Source organism: Condylura cristata, unplaced genomic scaffold (genome assembly GCF_000260355.1).
Source record: "Condylura cristata isolate star-nosed mole 26May11 unplaced genomic scaffold, ConCri1.0 scaffold00024, whole genome shotgun sequence".
Lineage (NCBI taxonomy): Eukaryota > Metazoa > Chordata > Mammalia > Eulipotyphla > Talpidae > Condylura > Condylura cristata.
In genome coordinates this window covers 160,800-178,238 of record NW_004567125.1, presented here as the reverse complement: position 1 = coordinate 178,238, position 17,439 = coordinate 160,800, and the positions used below count along the sequence as shown (strand labels likewise).

Sequence of the window (17,439 nt, the reverse complement as noted above, 5' to 3'; positions counted from 1 at the left end):
TGGCTCCGAGCCCCCTTTCCAATAGTTCTTATCTGGCAGCAGGAATTCAGGGAGGGAATTACGTCATAGGGGCTGACTAAGAGACCCTCGGGAGGGGACTCCCAAACCGAGTGAGGCGTTCGGTGCTTGGGGCACGCACTCCGCACTCCGTCTACCCAAGCCCTCTACACACCCTCAACCCCTCCTCGGCCAGAGTCTCGCCCAGGTGACTTGAGGCCACCCCGCAGCGCCAACCGCTAGGACCCCACCGCCTCCTCCCAACCCCTCGGCAACTACTCTGCATCTGTTTCGCCCCCCACCTCGCCCTAGCCAGCCCCTAGACGGACTGGAGTCCGTTCCAGATCCGTGCCGGGTTTCCTCCGCGTTGCCAGGGTCTCCGCCTCCTGGAGCAGCCACCCGGGCCTGGCACTAGCTAGGGGTGGGAGCTACACGCACGCTGGAACCCCGACTCTCAGGGGGCTCAAGCCCGCAAACCCAACTGAACCGCGGCGCAGACCCTACAATCGCGCTCCACCTCGGAGTCGGGACCCGACGGCGCGGCTCTGTACCCACACGTCATCCGAATTTGACCCTCGGGGGCCTGAAGTGACCCCTCTCTCGGCACTGCTATCTACGCGCCGCGCCGGACCCCGTACCCTTTCTCAGCATCGCGGCCTGGCTCCGACTCCCGCGAGGTAGGGGGGCGGCCCGCCGCGCCTAGGGGCTGGGGGCTGGCGTGCTCCCCGATCGCTCCCGGAACCAGGCCCGCACCAGGCCACCGCCCGCCAGAGAAAGAAAGCCGACGCGCCCCCAGCGACCCAACCCTCGCAGTCCGGAGACCTAGATAACTAGTATGGGACTTCGCTTAGGTGTTCAGATGTGCTTTCCCGTCGTCCTGTCCCTGCCAGTCGCCATTTCTCTCCCACCTGTGGCCAGAATCCAGTGTCCAGGGGGACCCCTGACTAATAGCTTCCTTCAGAATCTTACCCCTTCCTGCTTTCCCCTCCCCACTCCAGAAGAAGGGAAGCCCCTCCAGTAGAGCCCCGCCCCCTCCTCCACGGCTGTGAACCTCTGGGGTACCCTCACTCACACACCCCGCCCATTGGTCCCTCTTCCTCTTCCCAGCCTCTGCCCCACTTCTTCCTGTCTCCCCCGCCTTCGCCTTCGTTCTCGAGGTCTCAATTCGCATTCTGCCGCTGTTCTGGCTTTCTCCTCCCCTTGACCGCGCTCTCCCCAACGCCGGGGGAGAAGGGGGTGTGTCACGCTGCTTTCTATTTATGGTTTCCCTGGGGAGGGGGTGCGTGCTAGGACTTTTTTGGCTTCTGCTAGGCCCTGAGTCACGAGGTGTCATGTCTGCGACTCAGAATCAGTGCGTCTTCCCGCTACCCTCTCCCACCCCAATCTCCCTGTCCGCCTTTGTCTCCTTCCTGCCTTCGTTCATGTTCTTTTCGATCTCTTCTTTGGGCGCTTTGTTTAGCTCCCCTCTCTTTGTCTCCTCCTCTCTCTCCCCGCTGTCGGCCAGGTTCCTTCCTCTTCCAGCTCCCGAGAAACTGTCGACTTCAAGAGCATCGATATTTCAGGTGTGTGGGGTGCGGTGGTGGTGGTAGGGTAGAGGGGTGGGCTCCCAGCATGCCCAGCCATGACTACAATCCTCCCCTTCCTGGAGTGATCATTCATATTTATGAGGCTGAAGGCAGATGCAGGGTTGTGGGAATGTGGATGGGAAAGGAAATGCTGTCCCTCTCCCTGGACCTTGGTCCAGAAGATCAAACTACATCTCCCACAGTACCCTGGAGGCACAAGGCTGCTGCTGTCTCTAGCTCTGCCTAGAGACACACTGTGAGAGTTTGAGAGTCAAGTAACCAAGTTAGAGGGGGCTACTCTGGAGGGTGGGAAGGGATAGGAGCTTGGAACAAGGTTCGTAGGGGCAGTTACAGCATTGGCTCTGCCTGGAATCCTTGACTTGCTTTATCCCCAGCCCCCATATCCTCCTGGGCTAATAGACATTGGAACCTTTGTGTCCCCCCAAACTTGAATAGGAGTAGGGAGTGTATTGGGAGAAAAATGAATTGGCATGTTCCTCCATCCTCCCTGTGACCCTGAGGACTAACCCTTCCCCTTAGAAATAAGTTTATCTGAGATACAGAGACACCTTTTGGAAATTGTCTCACCGTCTGGAAAGCAAGGGAGGGAAATGGGCCTGGTGTCTTGCATTATTTGGATCTATTCCAATCTTCGAGATCCTCACATTCTGCCCCTCTCTGGGGCAGAGCTGGAGTCACCACTAGACTACCGGCTTGTATTTTTCAGGGACCTGGAGCAACTGGAGAGGTTGCCTGGAGATGCAGATGGAAGTCACGACCTAACCTGCTCCTCTCTGGACCCATTGTCCCCAGAGCAAGGTGCAAGGAGTCTGATGCTTGAGCTGGCCCCAGGCTTATTGTCAGCATAGGAATTGCTGCCATTGTGGAGAGGGCAGTGAGGAGGGGGTTGTCCTCCCCAAACCCCATCTCTGGTTCTGGGTCAGCTTTGCCCTTAGCACTTAGCACCTTTGACCCTGTTGAGAACCCTGTTGAGAACCCTTTCTCTTCTGATTTGGAGATGCAGAAATACCAAAAGGAGGCCTCACTCATTGCCTTGAGAGCTAGGAAAACTTAATGTTTACTCTGCCCAAGTGGAGTCACCTTAGACAAGAGCTTAACTCCTTGAACACAGTGGTCTCAGCAGTCCTGGTCTGAGCCCATGTTTCCTGCTCTTCAACGATACTGGCTGACACTGTTACCTCAAATAGACTTACTTAGTAGAACCTTAGCATCAGGAAAAAAAAGGGGGGGGGGAGATGTTTTGAAGCAAAGTGTACGTTTATAGTATGGAAATTAAGATCAACCTAAACTGCTCTTTAGTACCACAGTACCACTGTGTGTCTCCTCTTCCAACCCTTGGTCGTATTTTTATTTAAAAAAAATTGGTAAGTTCATCCAAACCAATATCATCCCCACACACAAAGTTGCTGGTATATGTGCCCTCTGGGATGTAGATGAATGAGATGTACTGTGAGGGAAAGGTTCTAACTGATTAAAAGAGGGGAGGAGGGTTTTAATTGGTTGCTTTGGTTGGTCTGGGGGAGAGAGGACTGGAAATAAGGAGACATCAGGACTTGGGGAGAAAACTTTCTCTTTGGCCCTGCCTCTGGGCAAGAAAAGTAAAAGAGTCAGAGGCCAAACTGGTGCCTAAAAAGGAGACTTTGAAGACTGAAAGGGCGGACAAAATCCTGAGTTGAAGGCAGGCAAGAATTACTGTAAGGAAAAAAAATAGAGGGAGAAGGGAAGGAAGTGTATCTTTGGACGGAGTTAGGTGGGAGAGGGCCATGAGTGACCTTGGTTGACATGTTGTTTGCTGAATGTCCAATAGAGAGAAGCCTTTCAAAAGCCCTCAAGTGGAGCCAGCTCTCCCTAAAATGGAGGAAGAGGCAGAGGGCAAAGCAGAAGGAAGAAAGGGGCCATTTTGATTAACCAGGGAGGGATTACTTTTATTTCCCTAATGGAGCTGCTCTATCTGTCTACTCCTTTGGTCTAATATGTGTGTTGGAGTATGGACAGTCCCACAGGGCTACAATATGGAGACCTGGGTCTGCACGGCCTCCCTTTGCTCTGGCATTATAAATGGCTGTGGCAAGAAAGGGAATCGAACCCTTTGCTTTTTCCCAGGCACCCTCTTATAGGCAGAGTGGAGATGAAAGGAATTTCTCCTGTTTTGCAAAAAAGTCTTGGAGAGGTGGTGGAATCCTTGAGGGTTCAGGATTTACCCCCTCCCCTTGTCCCCAGGGTCTTTTCTCCTTTGAGTCCTGGGAGTAAGGGGGAGAAGGCTCTAAGGAGCTGAGGGGGTGTGAGGTTTGTCTGTAGAGTCTTGGGTAGGTTGAGTCAACATGGGGCTGGGAGCTGGGCAGGGGTTGAGGATGGGCAGGGGTCCTCTGTCCCCAGGGACTGTGTGGAGAGCAGAAGGGGTGTTTGTGTGGGAAGGGATGGTGGAGACTGTCTAGCAGGGTTAGATGTAGATTGGTGTTCTGACCGGGATGCTGGGTTCTCTCTTTGCTGCAGGGTAAGGAAGCTGGAAGCCAGCTATGGCATAGCCACCTCAGAGGTTCCTAAGTCTGAAAAAGATACCGGCCCTGAACCTGATGCGAGCCCTGCTCAGAGACCTGACCACAGGAGCCTGAGGCAAAGTCCAAGTCTCAGTTGGGGCTTGAGACTGAAGCCCAGTCTCTGCGGGCTGAGTCAGCGTCTGAGGTCAAGGCCAAGTGCTTGGGGGCAAAACCCAGGTCAAGATTGGGGCCTGAGGCCGACTGTTGGAGTTCCTGGTGACCGGCAGTTTGAGGAGGTGCTGGCCATCTCTGGGGGGGAATCTACGGTGGTCTGCACTACCTTCCCAGCCGCTACCACAGCTGGTTCTAAGACCACCATCGCTCCGCGGTGGTGCTGGCCCAGCCCAGTCGAGGAGTGATGAGAGTCGGGGGCGGGGCCCAGATGAAAAGGGTGAGGCTTCGTTGGGGATCTAGGATGGAGAGATAGAAGCTTCTCCCCCAATCCTCCTCCGATGCTGAGGAACCAAAGTCTGCTTTAGAACCAAAGAGCAGGGCGTGCTGACCCAGCCGGTGAGGGTGGAGTAGGGCCTGAGTACAACTCAAAAATGTGGGGGTATCCAAGGGTGGGGGAAGGGTGAGAGCTTCGGTATTTGAATTCGTTTGAGGAATCTGGGGCAGGAGAGGTAAAAGAGGGGATCAGGAAAGAGGGAGTAAGTCGATGGGTGGGAGCCAGGATCCCCGAGTAAACTGAACTCTCGCTCAAAGATGACCTGAACACTTTGCGCAGGACCGGCTCTGTGACGGGCGGGGCTCTGAGGAAGCGGGGCGTGGCAGCTATCAGGCACTTTGCAAGCTCTGTGGGTGGAGCCCAGGCTCGGAGGCGCAGTGAGTGGTCAGGAACCTGGAGCCCAAGAAGCTGGAGCATCTCAAGAGGTGGAAGAGATCCCAGCAAATGACATTATGCTGACTGTGGAATCCGAGACCCGAGTGATGAGAGAGCTTCCTGGGCAGGCCCTGGGTCTGGCCTGGAGCCCCGATGGTGACGACGGAGTGCTCGGCGTGTGGGAAGAGGCAAGCCCAGAGAGCCGAGAGACTTGGCAGGGGCGGAGGCAGGGAGGGGGCCCCCTAATGGCCTCGGTCCGCAGATCGCGCTGGAGTCGATGCACGTGATCGACGCCAGGGAGATGGCGCTGGTGGAGGGGCTGCGCGTGGCGCCCTGGGAGCGTGGCAAGGGCGTGGCAGGGCTGCTGCAGGGCTTCTGCTCGCAGCTGGTCAAGCAACAGTACCCAGGGGTCAAGGTGGTACGGCTCACCCGGGACGACCAGCTGGGCCCCCGGGAGCTGAAGAAATACCACCTCATTACCAAGCAGGTGAGGACAAGGAAGCTTGGAGGGCCGGGTCCTTCCCTGGGCTTCTGGGCGTCCTCCCAAGCCAATCACAGGCTGTCTTTCTCAGACCCCCCCTGAGCCCTGTCTTGGGATTCCCGGTCCTTGCCTAATCCTTTTGCCCACTGCAAGTCAAACAGCTTCTGAATCCCAACCATCAATCTCAGTCCTGACTACTCCAGGGACTGCAGAGTCTGGGCGTCCGGACTTCTGGGAGGGACCTTGCCTCCCGCACATCGATCCTGTTTTCTTCAGGGACTCTACCATCCCAGTCTGAGACTTTGTCCTTCCTCTCCATCTCCTGCTTCCTATCTACCGCTCTGCTTCCTTCCCCTCGAAACCCAGGGACCACACACCCAGTTCCTTGGTTACTACACACTGACTCCCCCTCTTCTTGCGAACCAGGGTGTTCAGAGGCGATGTCCCAGTTTCCTCCATGCCACCCTCCGGGACCCAGGCTTTCATATATCCCACTCCACCAGGTCCTGCAGGTAGGTCTTCCCGAGGGATTCAGTTGGGAGCCCCTGGACGTAAACGTGGGAATGAAGATATCCAGAGGTGCCGGGTTTGCCAGCCTTTCCACCGCCAGCCCCCTCCTCACTCATACCCCCCGCATGGCATCTGGCATCCGTTTGATGCGGTTCAAGGCGTCCGCCCTCCTGGCTGGGCTGGGTGCGCGACTGGCAGCGCTGAGGGCCTCTGGCACCTTCTCGCCGCTGCCCACCGAAGCCGTGTCAGAGGCAGGCGGCGACGTGGCACGCCTCCTGCTGTCGCCCTCCTTGCAGCGCGACGTGTTTCCGGGTGGGACTATCATCCAAGACTGGCAGCCCTACCGGCCGAGTGAGAGCAACCTGCGCCTGCTGGCGGCCAAGGGCCTGGAGTGGTGCGTGCACAGCCGCGCGCGCCCGCGTGTGCTCACTCTGTGCACGCGCCCCTCCCCCACTTCGCACGGTGCAGACGGCACGTGGCACTACCTCAACATCAATGCTTTTGGCAGCGATGGCGAGCAGGCCTCAACGTCATGCGTCAGCTCTTCCTGGCGCCCCAGTTGTGGTCACGGCTGGCCGACTTCTGCCAGGACGGGTTGGGACTCGCGCTCGTCAAGGGTTACTGAACAGGTACTGAACAGTACCTGCTGGAGACCGACATCTGAAGCCTCTCTCGGCGGAGAGGAGCACTTCAGACCGTTTCCTTCCGCAACCCCAGAAGGCCCCGCCCCCTACGCCGCAAGCTCCGCCTCCTTTCCAGCCCTCCGCGGAAAGTTCAGACACCTACTTACTCTGTGCCAGTCCCTCCTCCCCCCACCCCCCACCCGGACACTTAGCTCTCTATCTGCCAACGTGCCTCTAACGTCCCCCAACGCAGTTGCCCACACTCAATTCTGAACCGTCTCCAATTGGAGAATTTCCTCGCGCTGCCGCGTCCACCCTGCCCTATCCCTGCCAAAGAACCAACTTCTTCATAGGCTTGCGGGACTTTTCCTATCTGTTACCCTGATCTGGAAGTGAATTCTACCCTTCCTGGGGTCTTCTGTCTGCTTCTTCCTGGGTAGAAGTGGGCAAAAGCGCCTGTAACCCGTGGGACCCAGGCGGGAGCACAGCTGGCCACGACATAACACTTTCTTCCTCCAGCCCTTTCTCAAACCCTCAGAACAAGTCCTGCAATCCTCTGCTTACCACCCTCTCAGGCTGCGGTGTCTCTAGATTAGTGTCCTCTCCTCTCTGTTCTCCCCGCCTTCCCTTGCCCCATTCTACTCCTTTCTGGACCTCCAGGACATTTAACTCCTCGTTTTTTTCTTGCCCCTCCGTTCCCATTCCCATTCCCATTCCCAGTAACCTTCCTTGCCTGTCCTTTATGCATAAGGAGCCTCGGTAAATAAAGTACACTTACAATACCTCCCCCTACTTGTCCACCCTGGTGGCTACCTACTTTGAGGCACTTTTCTGAGCCTGCCTCCCTTTCACAAATCCCTTGGAAAATGTTGCTAGTACGCACGCCACCAATCTGCCATGAAGCAGGCCCATGATCCAGGGGGTTCAGACTGCAGACTTTGGTGTACTGGAGGGCAGGTCCATCAGCCCAGCCTGGGGACTGTGTCTCCTGGGTCTAACCAGTATGATTTTTAGTGTGACTTGGAACCACCTCCCGATGTTTCCTGGACACCCCTCCCATGCATTGTTGCTTTATGCTTTTTGTACTTTGACACTCTTCTACACAAATGCAATAATGACAACTACATTTGCACAGCACTATCCTGACGCTACCCTCACTTCTACCAGAGGAAATGGAGTTTCAGATAGTTCAAGTAACTTCACAGTCACTCACAGCAGCCAGCAGCGACTAAACCTAAGTTGTCTAAAACCTAGAGCATGCCTCAGAACCTCACACTGTGATGGTGGTAACTTGAACTTGTTGGACAGTGGGCTGTTGCTTGAGATTCGTTTACAAGGAGCACAGGGCTCCCTAGGGATGGAATCCAAGACTCAGGCAGAGAAGGGCTCCAGGAAGTGGAAGAAGCGGGTTAAGAGGCTAGCCTCTATTTCCCTACTTTTCCCAGTTCAGTTTTTTTGCTGCAAGGCTGTTCTCCTTTGCTTGACTGTTTCCAGAGTCTGGTCATTCCCTCCTTGTCACTTCAACCAAGGCTGTATTGCAATAAAATGAACCTTAGCCCACCCTCCGTGTCTGTTTCACTTCTCAGTGGGGGAGGAATGAGACGCTTTATCCTCCCCCCTTCCCCAGCAGCCTGTATTAGAGAGGATCTCCAAGCCCTGTGGCAATGGGGCTAATGACTTCCTGGAGGGGAACTGGGGAGGGCTGCTGGCCGTTCACGCCCCCACCCCCACCCCAGCCTAGCGGCAGAAAGAAGCAGTTGCTCAGACCCGAAGCCGGCAGCAATGCGACGCCCTCACTCGCCCAGCGGTCTCGCTTTCCCCTAGACCTGGGAGTGGGCTTCTTCTGTGGACTCACCACTCAAGTTCCCCAGGGCATCCAGGACCAGCTTCCCTCTGCCCCACGACCAAGGCGTCTAACTCCCAGCTCTGACTCTCTCGTGGCCAAGCACCCTCGCTTCCCCATTCCTGGTGGGCACTGCGCCAAGCAGGAGGAGGTGGAGGGAACCTGGGCACCGCCCCCCGGGAGCCAAGCTGCGGAGCGGCGGAGACTGCGATTCCGGAAAGTAACACGCGGGGGCGCCAGGACAAGTGCGGACGCGGGCGAGGCAGCGCAAGGTGGTTTCGGTCCGTGTGAGTGTGTCCATGGGCGTCTTTGTGTGTCTGCGTTTCTGTACATGTGTGTAAGAGTAAGAGGGGGTGTGGGTAGGATGTATTTGGGTCAACGTTCCTAGTGTTCCCCGGGATCAGGTACTCCAAGTGGATTTTTGGCGAGGACTATGCTTGATACTATGTACTTGTGGATGGGGAGGCGAGTCACTGGCAGATGTATCCTCGAGTGTGCAAAGCGTAGCCTGTGAGACCCTGAAACCGCATCTTAGATTTTGAGGTCACACTTCCTCAGGGTTTTCACCCCTCCCACCATTCCCTGTTAAAGGAATGAAAGCTGTCAATATGAATCTCTATTACCCTGGTCACATTTTCAGCATATCTGGGTGACCCCTTTAGGTTAGGTGGATTGTGTTTGTGTAAGTGGGTGTGTCTCAGGGTATCAGTGTAGCTCTTCATGAGTGTAGTGTGTTATGTGTGACAGGTAGATTTTGGAGGTTGGTTCAGGATGATGGAAGTACACGATTTTCTTTCTCTTGTTAGTTTGTGAATACCACCTTCCTGAGTGTTTTTGCCCTTCTTGGTCTCTCCAGCAGCTGTCTCTCTGTGTCTCTCTTCATCTCTGTCTCTTTCTCTTTCCCTTTCTTGGTGACTCATCTCTGCGGCTTTGCCCTCCTCCGACTTGCTGGGTCTCCCCTCCCCCACTCAGGAGTGGGTGGGGGTTCAGAGACTGGGACCCTGGGATTAAAAATCGGGGTGAGTACCCCTTCCTATAACTCATCATCCCCAGGTCTATCAGTGGCCCCCAGCCCTCTCCCAGTCTCCTTTCCAGGACTCCCCACCCCCTGGACTGGGATAGAGCAATGATGCTTTTAAAAGGAACCATTTTCAGAAGAACCTTTAGCATTTTCAGTTCAAAGTGGAGACCCCCTACCCCTCTCATAAAGTGCCACCCTCCATGCTTGTCCCCCCATCACTGACGCAACAAAAGGCTGCAGAGGTGAGTCACCGATTGGGGGGAAGGGAAGGAAATGGGGAGACGGTGAGCTACAGGGGGCCCAAGCCCCTGCCCTCATTATTTCTCCTAAACCTTCTCAGGTGAAAGACCCAGTGCTCTGCCCCCCTCCCCTGGTTTTCCAAACCCTCAGCCTGGGTTACTAGTCAGCTGGACCCCCGTCTTCTCCTACCCACCTGGAGAATATGAGAGATTCAGAGCAAAGACAAAGAGAGATGGATTTATACAAAGAACACAGCAAACACCAGACACCCCCTCCAGGTCCCCATCTCAGCTTTGCTTTTTCCAGCTGCCTCTCCATTCCCTTTCTTTCCTGCCTTCTCCTTTCTTTCCCTGATCCCAGCAACTTGTCCCCTGCCCAGTTCTTTTTCAGAAGCCCCTAGAGGCAACAAGGGTATGTAGGACAAAGTATGTTTCTGAGAGGTGGACTGTGTGTGAGTGAGCTGACCCCCACAGGAAACTGGGATGGAGAGAAGCAGAATCAGAATCAGAGATTCAGAGACTATGCAGACATGGTACACACTGTGCAGTTATCAACATATTGACATTGGCACCCCAAGATCCACTTGACGCCCCCTCCTCCATCCCATGGTGACTGGGACTCTTAAGATCTCAATATCTGAGCTCTCTTGGACTTCTAGGCTTGGTTGGAGGAAGGAAGGGGTTGAGAGTGGGGGGAACACTCTAAAAACTTGGGGCAAGGACCTGAACTTGGGGGCTTGATTTGAATACTGAGGTTCTACTACACAGAAATCTAGGGATGAAGATGCATGTGGGGGAGGGGCGGGCAAGATCAAAGGCATATGGAAGTCCACATAACCTCTAATGTATACCAGCAGGCATGGAAGGATCCAGAAAAACGCAGTCACATGTGTATATATACACATACATTGCTACACCAAGCCAGGCACATTTTTTAAACACTTACAGATACTCAGGTTTGGTGCACTCAAATATTCCTAACAGAAAAGGTAAACATGTATTCAGAGGGGTCAGGAACCCCCCCCCCTGACACACACACCCCTAAAGAGGTAGTAAAAACAGTTACACAGATTGGAGTGTTACCGTGCCCATCCAATGTCTATCTGGTAAAATTCACAGTTGCCACCCCCCACTCCCCTTCGTTTTCTTTCTCCTAGGTGTTTCATTAACATAATACATAAACTTACATAGGGATTGCACACACAGAGACCCAGTTACTCTAGGTTTGTCGCCTCTCATCTCACACTTGGTCCCCTAGCCTTGTCAACCTCTCAGTCAGCCCATTGGCTCCTTCCTCTCCCTTCTCTCCTGCTGACTTCCCCTCCCCCCTCCAGATGTCTGAGCCATTTCTCTGATTCATCCTCCTCTGGAAGGTAACACGACCCCCTCCCCATTCCACTGCTCTCAGAAACCTGCCTGGGAAGATTAAGTGGAGATGGAGGGGGGGGGGAGGTCTAGGAATAGGGGAAAGCACCGAGAGGCAGGGGGAGGTCCTAGAGAGTTCTGTGTGGGTAGGTGAGAATGAGACACAGCCTCAGGGGCTGCTGCCCCCTCCTCTACCTGCTTTCTTTGGCATCCCCAGTCACCTTGGTTCTCAATTTTTCTTTTCTCCTTTAGCCTGCTCCTTCTACCTGTTTCAGAGTTCTTCTTTCCTCCCTCTCCTGCCCCCATCTCTTCTCTTGCCTTTCTCTACAGCTCCCAACCTCTTTCCCTGCAGAGCTGATGGGTTTTCTTCTGGGAAAGTCAAGCCACTGATGGAACCGAGAAGTCACTGCTGGCTGTAGAGGGAAAGCACGTGAGTGTGTGTGCCTGTGTGTGTGTGGTGTGTGTGTAAGAGAGAGGGAGAGAGGAGAATGAGGGTCAGTGCTAGGAAGAGATGAGGAGGGGGTTGAGGACATGCTCTGAAAGTCTCTTCTCTCTGAACCCCTGACAAACCACCCTGATCCCCGTTTCCAGAGTCTTAGGGTGTTGGTACCCGGCATGTGCCCGCGGGCACCCCTGTGTCCGCAGTTCTTGTGTGTCTGGTGTGTGTCATTGTCACTCCCCCCCTTTCCCTGCCCACGCCCCCGCACTGCTCTCTGCCTGCACTGCAGCCCCCTCCAGCCTCCATCCCTCCCCTTCATTCCTGCAGTGGCTGCTCCCCTAGCCTCCTTCCCCTCTTCTCTGCCCCCTCCCCATTTCCGTCCTCCACCCCCCTCCCACCCCCGCCCACGGTTGGTCTCCCTTCACTGGACCCGGCTAGCTGATGGAGTCTCTTTGCGCAATCTGTGCGTCATCGCCCCCCACCCTCCCCCGGAACTTCTAACTGTCCAAGCCCCCAGCCCCAGCCCCTCTGGTAGGAGATACTAACAAGGGGTCTGGTGGCAAAGGGGCGATCTCTGACGTTGCATGCTTCCCACCACCCCCCAACAGCGTTCAGACCTTCCCTTTAAAGCAGTGGAGAGAGCTGGAGTTGAGTCACCCCCCTCACCTGCGCAACCCCCTCCCCACCTGGTCTGCTCTCGCCCTCCAAACGTCCTTTGGGGGGGGAGGGAAGGAAACAGCAGGAGGGAAAGGAACAGGTGGGTGGGCTAAAGGGGGACACAGCAGGGGCTCTAACATACGCTAGAGTCAGCTGGACAGAAGGACACACCTTTTTCTCCAGACACGCACCGACCGTGAACAGACACGACACAGAGGCACACACATCCTCAATCTTTCTCTCTTTCTCTTCCGACTCGGACCCTCTCTGACGGGATTATCAAAACCGCAAGATCCACCCATCTGCCCCAGCCAGGGACCGGCACCCCGCACCGCAATCAGCGGACAGCGCCCGCAGGCGCGCAGATCCTTTCCTCTTCTTTCAGGTTCACGCCGTCCTTGGGCGTGTACCCCATAGACAGAAAGGCCGGGGGATGGGAGGTCTACCCCTTCCTTGGCTCGGAATCCATATCCTTCCTTTCCCCAGTATGGAACTCCTACTGGTCCCCAGTCAAACGCTGGGAGTGTCCCCATCCTATTCCGCTCAGCGATGCGGGCTCCCGCCGCTGCAAGTTGCTCTGTAACCCACCCTGCCGCCTTGTAGCGTCTCTGCATCCACCCTTCCATTCATTTTTTCATTCATTCATTCATCCTTTTCTCCTCATCCCACCTTCATTCATTCATAGACCCCCCCTGCCCCGCCCGCCTCGGCATTTCATTCATTCGTTCATTCATTCATTCATTTCCCCGGTGCTCATTTAGAGCACGCCCCGCCAGTCCAAGCTCCCAGTACGCAGGCGCAGGCCGGGAGAGGCAGGGATTCTCCAATCATTGAGTATCCTCCTGCCGCGAGGCGCCCGCCCGCTTCCCCATGAATGAACATTGACGTCAATGGGGCGGGGCAAGTCCACGTGACCTTGCGCGCTCTCCTTTATAAGACGCCAGCGGCGCGGGCGCTGTCCAGCGTGCTGAAGCCGGAGCGAGAGAGCTGCCCGGAGCCGCGCCGATCCAACAGAGCCCAGCCCACCGGACGCCAGATCTCGACCGTCGCTCGTTTCCCAGCCATCACTCGGAGCCGAGGCGGACGCGTCCCGATCTTTCCCTGTCCCCACCCCGCCCCGACCCTCCTCTCCACCTCCCGCGTCTGACACCAGCTGGTAAATACTCCGCTGTCCGACCCTCAAACCCTCGGCAACCGTGGGCGTGAGGGAGGGTTCTCTCCTCCCGGATGGGGGGGTGTTGAAAACACAGCGGGACGCCCCCGGTAAGGGTCCCTGATAAATAGGGAGTCGCCTCTTTTCTCTTGCTGCTTAAGTCGCCCACGCACCATCCGGGGAGTCCTGTAGGGAGGGAGCAGAGATTCCCCCCCTTATCCTTGCTGCTTAATACGTGGGCGCTGGCAGTGAGATGGCTCAGGGAAGGGGGCGAGGAGGCATTGGAGCAAGTGAGGGTTGCGGGCGTTTTCCCATTTACACGACTCCAGAGATCGGCACATCTTCCTTCTTCGCTCCTAAACGTTCCTCTTTTGGGTAAGGTTTAGAGGGAAGAGGGAAGCCCCGGATTTCCCGATTAAAGGTGGGGGAAGGGAATACAGAGTAAGAGATTGGGAAATTCTTACAGAAGTCCCCCCCTTTTTGTCCCTTCTATTTCTCAGCCTCAGGCAGCCCTTTTGCCATGAAATCGCTCAGGTTGCCGCCGGCTTCTGTTCTCTTCTGCTTCTTTCTACTGACCAAGGGGTTGGGAGCAGCGCCCCCGGGGCACCCTGAGGCGCAGCCACCTCCCCACAGCTCTGAGCATAAAGAGCCAGTAGCTGGGGATGCAGTGCCCGGGCAGAAGGATATTAGCACTCCAGAGGTCCGAGCCGCTCGAAATTCAGAGCCGCAGGACGAGGGAGAGCTTTTCCAGGGCGTGGATCCTCGGGCGCTGGCCACGGTGCTGCTGCAGGCACTTGATCGCCCGGCCTCGCCCCCGGCGCCCGGCAGCTCCCAGCAGGGGCCGGAGGAAGAAGCTGCTGAAGCTTTGCTGACCGAGACCGTGCGCAGCCAGACCCACAGCATCCAGGCGCCAGACACCCAGGCGCCCGCGGCCCCGCCTCGCCCTCAGACTCAGGAAAATGGTCCCGAGCCGGGTGACCCCTCCGAGGAGCTCGAGGCGCTAGCTTCCCTGCTCCAGGAACTGCGAGATTTCAGTCCGAGTAACGCCAAACGACAGCAAGAAACCGCGGCAGCGGAGACCGAAACTCGCACGCACACGCTGACCCGAGTCAACCTGGAGAGCCCGGGGCCAGAGCGCGTGTGGCGCGCTTCCTGGGGAGAGTTCCAGGCACGCGTCCCGGAGCGCTCGCCCCTGCCTCCCCCTGCTCCCCCGCAATTCCAGGCGCGTATGCCCGAAAATGGGCCCCTTCCCGAAACCCACCAGTTCGGGGAAGTAGTGTCCTCCCCCAAAACACACCTAGGTGAGGCACTGGCACCCCTATCCAAGGCGTACCAAGGCCTGGGCGTTCCCTTCCCCAAGGTTCGCCGGCCGGAGAGCTCACTCCTAGGAGGCTCCGAGGCGGGGGAGCGCCTTCTACAGCAAGGACTAGCGCAGGTAGAGGCCGGGCGGCGTCAGGCTGAGGCCACGCGGCAGGCCGCGGCACAGGAAGAGCGGCTGGCCGACCTCGCATCCGACCTGCTGCTCCAGTATTTGCTGCAGGGCGGGGCCCGGCAGCGCGGCCTGGGGGGTCGAGGGCTGCCCGAGAAGGAGCGAGAGAGCGAGAGGGAGGAGGCGGCGGAGCAGGAGAGACGCGGCGGGGAGGACAGGGTGGGGGAAGAGGATGAGGAGGCGGCGGAGGCGGAGGCGGAGGCGGAGGAGGCGGAGAGGGCGCGGCAGAACGCGCTACTGTTCGCCGAGGAAGAGGACGGAGAAGCCGGAGCGGAGGACAAGCGCTCCCAGGAGGAGACGCCCGGCCACCGGCGGAAGGAGGCGGAGGGAGCAGAGGAGGGCGGGGAGGAGGAGGACGACGAAGAGATGGACCCGCAGACGATCGATAGCCTCATTGAGCTGTCCACCAAACTCCACCTGCCAGCGGACGACGTGGTTAGCATCATTGAAGAGGTGGAGGAGAAGCGGAAGCGGAAGAAGAACGCCCCTCCAGAACCCGTGCCTCCCCCCCGGGCTGCCCCCGCCCCTACTCACGTCCGCTCCCCGCAGCCCCCTCCCCCCGCCCCCGCCCCTGCTCGGGACGAGCTGCCCGACTGGAATGAGGTGCTCCCGCCCTGGGATCGGGAGGAGGACGAGATGTTTCCCCCGGGGCCCTACCACCCTTTTCCCAACTACATCCGGCCGCGGACACTGCAGCCACCCGCCGCCTCTCGCCGCCGCCACTACCACCACGCCCTGCCGCCTTCGCGCCACTATCCCGACCGGGAGGCCCAGGCGCGGCGCGCGCAGGAGGAGGCGGAGGCGGAGGAGCGCCGGCTGCAGGAGCAGGAGGAGCTGGAGAATTACATCGAGCACGTGCTGCTCCGGCGCCCGTAACCGGCCCCGCCCCCGCGCGCCTCCGCCGCGCGCACCGCCACCCCCCTCCGTGTTGCTCCTCACCCTCCCAGTGTTTGCATGCTCCCCCGCCCTGCCCTCGGCCGCCGCCCGGCCCCGCCCCCGCCCGCGGGCCGCCTGGTCCCCGGCTGTGCCCCAACCAGTCGGGCCTCTTCCCCGGCCCGAATTCCCAAAACTCACTCACGGGTGTCCCGGGACCAGCCCAGGTGGGCGAGCGGTTTGTGCGAGTTACTGTTCCCTGCGGGGCTTGGTTCCCAACTAGTCCCTCTTGGGACGTTCCCTTCCGAAACCCGGAAAAAGCAGTTCCAGTTAATCGTGTGAAGTGTGTCTGTCTCTGGCCCTTCGAGCCCCTCCAGATCGCTGTGAATTTACCCCTTCTTTCCCTTTTCTGTTGTAAATACCCCTCACGGAGGAAATAGTTTTGCTAAGAAATAAAAGTGACTATTTTATTAGGACTTTGTTATCGGTTATTCACCCGTCCCCTGAGGCCTATGTGGTCCTTCCTAAGGGGCGGTGAGGGAAGCGCCAGCCTGGACACCCATCTCCTCCAGCTCAAAATAAAAATTTGAACCGTGGACTCTCTTTAAACCGTATTCAGGGTTTGAATGCGGTCCGGTCCGCATCTATTAAATCCTGAATTCCATTTCTAGCCAGGGCTGAGTGGACAAGGTGATGCAGTTCTGGGGCACCTAGAGGGGTCTGCTAAGACCCAGGCCACCTGGGCAGTGTTGGGTGGTTCCCCAACCCACTCTTCAGCTCAGTGAAGGAGCTTCCTTTAAATGTTCCCTAAATTCCCTGATCCCATGCATTTCACAAGAACTGCAAGGAGGAGGAATAACTGACAGACACAGAAACCACCTGGTTTTAGGGATTACTCAAGCCTTTTCTAAGGATAGGGAGAAGCATATATCCTTGAACTGCTGCCTTCCCTATCCCAATGAAAGTAATCCAGGGAACAAAATGTTCCACATGGAAATCTCTGTAGTGGAACCTGGTTTGCTCCCCACTGGTTAAAGGCAGTTCCAGGAGCTGGTGGCACCATTGCCAGAGAGGCACTGAGTCCAAGGATCTCTCTGGGGTATGAGTGCCAGATAAAACACAGGCCACCCAGTTACACGTGCATTTCAGATCAAAAAGAGAGCAGAGCCAGTGAGCTATGTTTACATAGGACACACCTATCCTAAAAATAGTATTATCATTCATATTAAACTGTTGTCCACGCCTTCCTGGTGGCACAGGGGGTTAAGTTTCAGCACTATCAAGCTATTGGTGGCCACTGTGGCATGAGTTCAATCCCCCCCGCAGGGAGCAGACCCAATGGCACAGCAGACTTCACCTGTCTCGCCTGCTGCTCCCCTCAGCAGTGTATTTCAGCCTATCTGCCTTTTCTGCTCCCCATTCTGTCTCTGGTGAATCCTCTCACCCCTTACACCTCTGGCCTATACCCAAGCTCTTGAATGTATAAATTAAAAATAAATCTTAAGGGCCCTCCCTGGTGGCACAGCGGGTTAAAGCACTGCACTAAGAAGCTAAAGCCACTTCCGCATGAGTTCGATGAGTTCGATTCCCGCCTGCCCCAGAGGTGACCACATGGCGTGGCAGACCTCTCCTGACCCGTCCACTGCTCCCCTCAGCAGTGTACTTCGTCCATCTGCCTGTTCTGCTCCCCACTCTCTCTGGTGAAGCCTCTCACCACTCCGGCGCCTCTGGCCTGTACCCCAGTTCTGTATGCACAAAATAAATAAATCTTTAAAAAAAAAAAATAAATCTTAAAAAGAAAAA

The 17,439-nt window shown here is 56.8% G+C and overlaps 2 protein-coding genes and 1 long non-coding RNA gene across 5 annotated transcripts; all 3 read left to right on the top strand.

Moving 5' to 3' along the window:
- The first annotated feature begins 311 nt into the window (after positions 1-311).
- On the top strand, positions 312-3,543 carry LOC105854035. Of its 3 annotated transcripts, none has more exons than XR_001145767.1 (3): positions 312-674; positions 1,502-1,559; positions 2,290-3,543. It is a non-coding gene; the product is annotated as an uncharacterized LOC105854035 (long non-coding RNA). The 3 variants fall into 3 exon arrangements; XR_001145769.1 differs by lacking the exon at positions 312-674 and adding an exon at positions 739-830; XR_001145768.1 differs by lacking the exon at positions 312-674 and adding an exon at positions 1,145-1,154.
- A 27-nt stretch (positions 3,544-3,570) lies between these two features.
- Positions 3,571-6,598, top strand: NAT16 (N-acetyltransferase 16 (GCN5-related, putative)). Its single transcript, XM_012728881.1, is given in 8 exon segments — positions 3,571-3,650; positions 3,870-4,155; positions 4,158-4,237; positions 4,317-4,371; positions 4,374-4,484; positions 5,206-5,430; positions 6,069-6,453; positions 6,456-6,598. Coding segments are annotated over 8 exon segments (1,365 nt in total).
- A 6,473-nt stretch (positions 6,599-13,071) lies between these two features.
- On the top strand, positions 13,072-16,112 carry VGF (VGF nerve growth factor inducible). The gene is made up of 2 exons (XM_004688258.2): positions 13,072-13,277; positions 13,775-16,112. Exon 2 carries the CDS (start codon positions 13,795-13,797, stop codon positions 15,637-15,639), a length of 1,845 nt encoding a protein of 614 aa, XP_004688315.1. The 5' UTR covers positions 13,072-13,277; positions 13,775-13,794; the 3' UTR covers positions 15,640-16,112.
- Positions 16,113-17,439: the final 1,327 nt, after the last annotated feature.

Coding starts and splice junctions, on each gene's coding strand:
- VGF (XM_004688258.2), top strand. CDS start 13,795: ATGAAATCGCTCAGGTTGCCGCCGGCTTCTGTTCTCTTCTGCTTCTTT.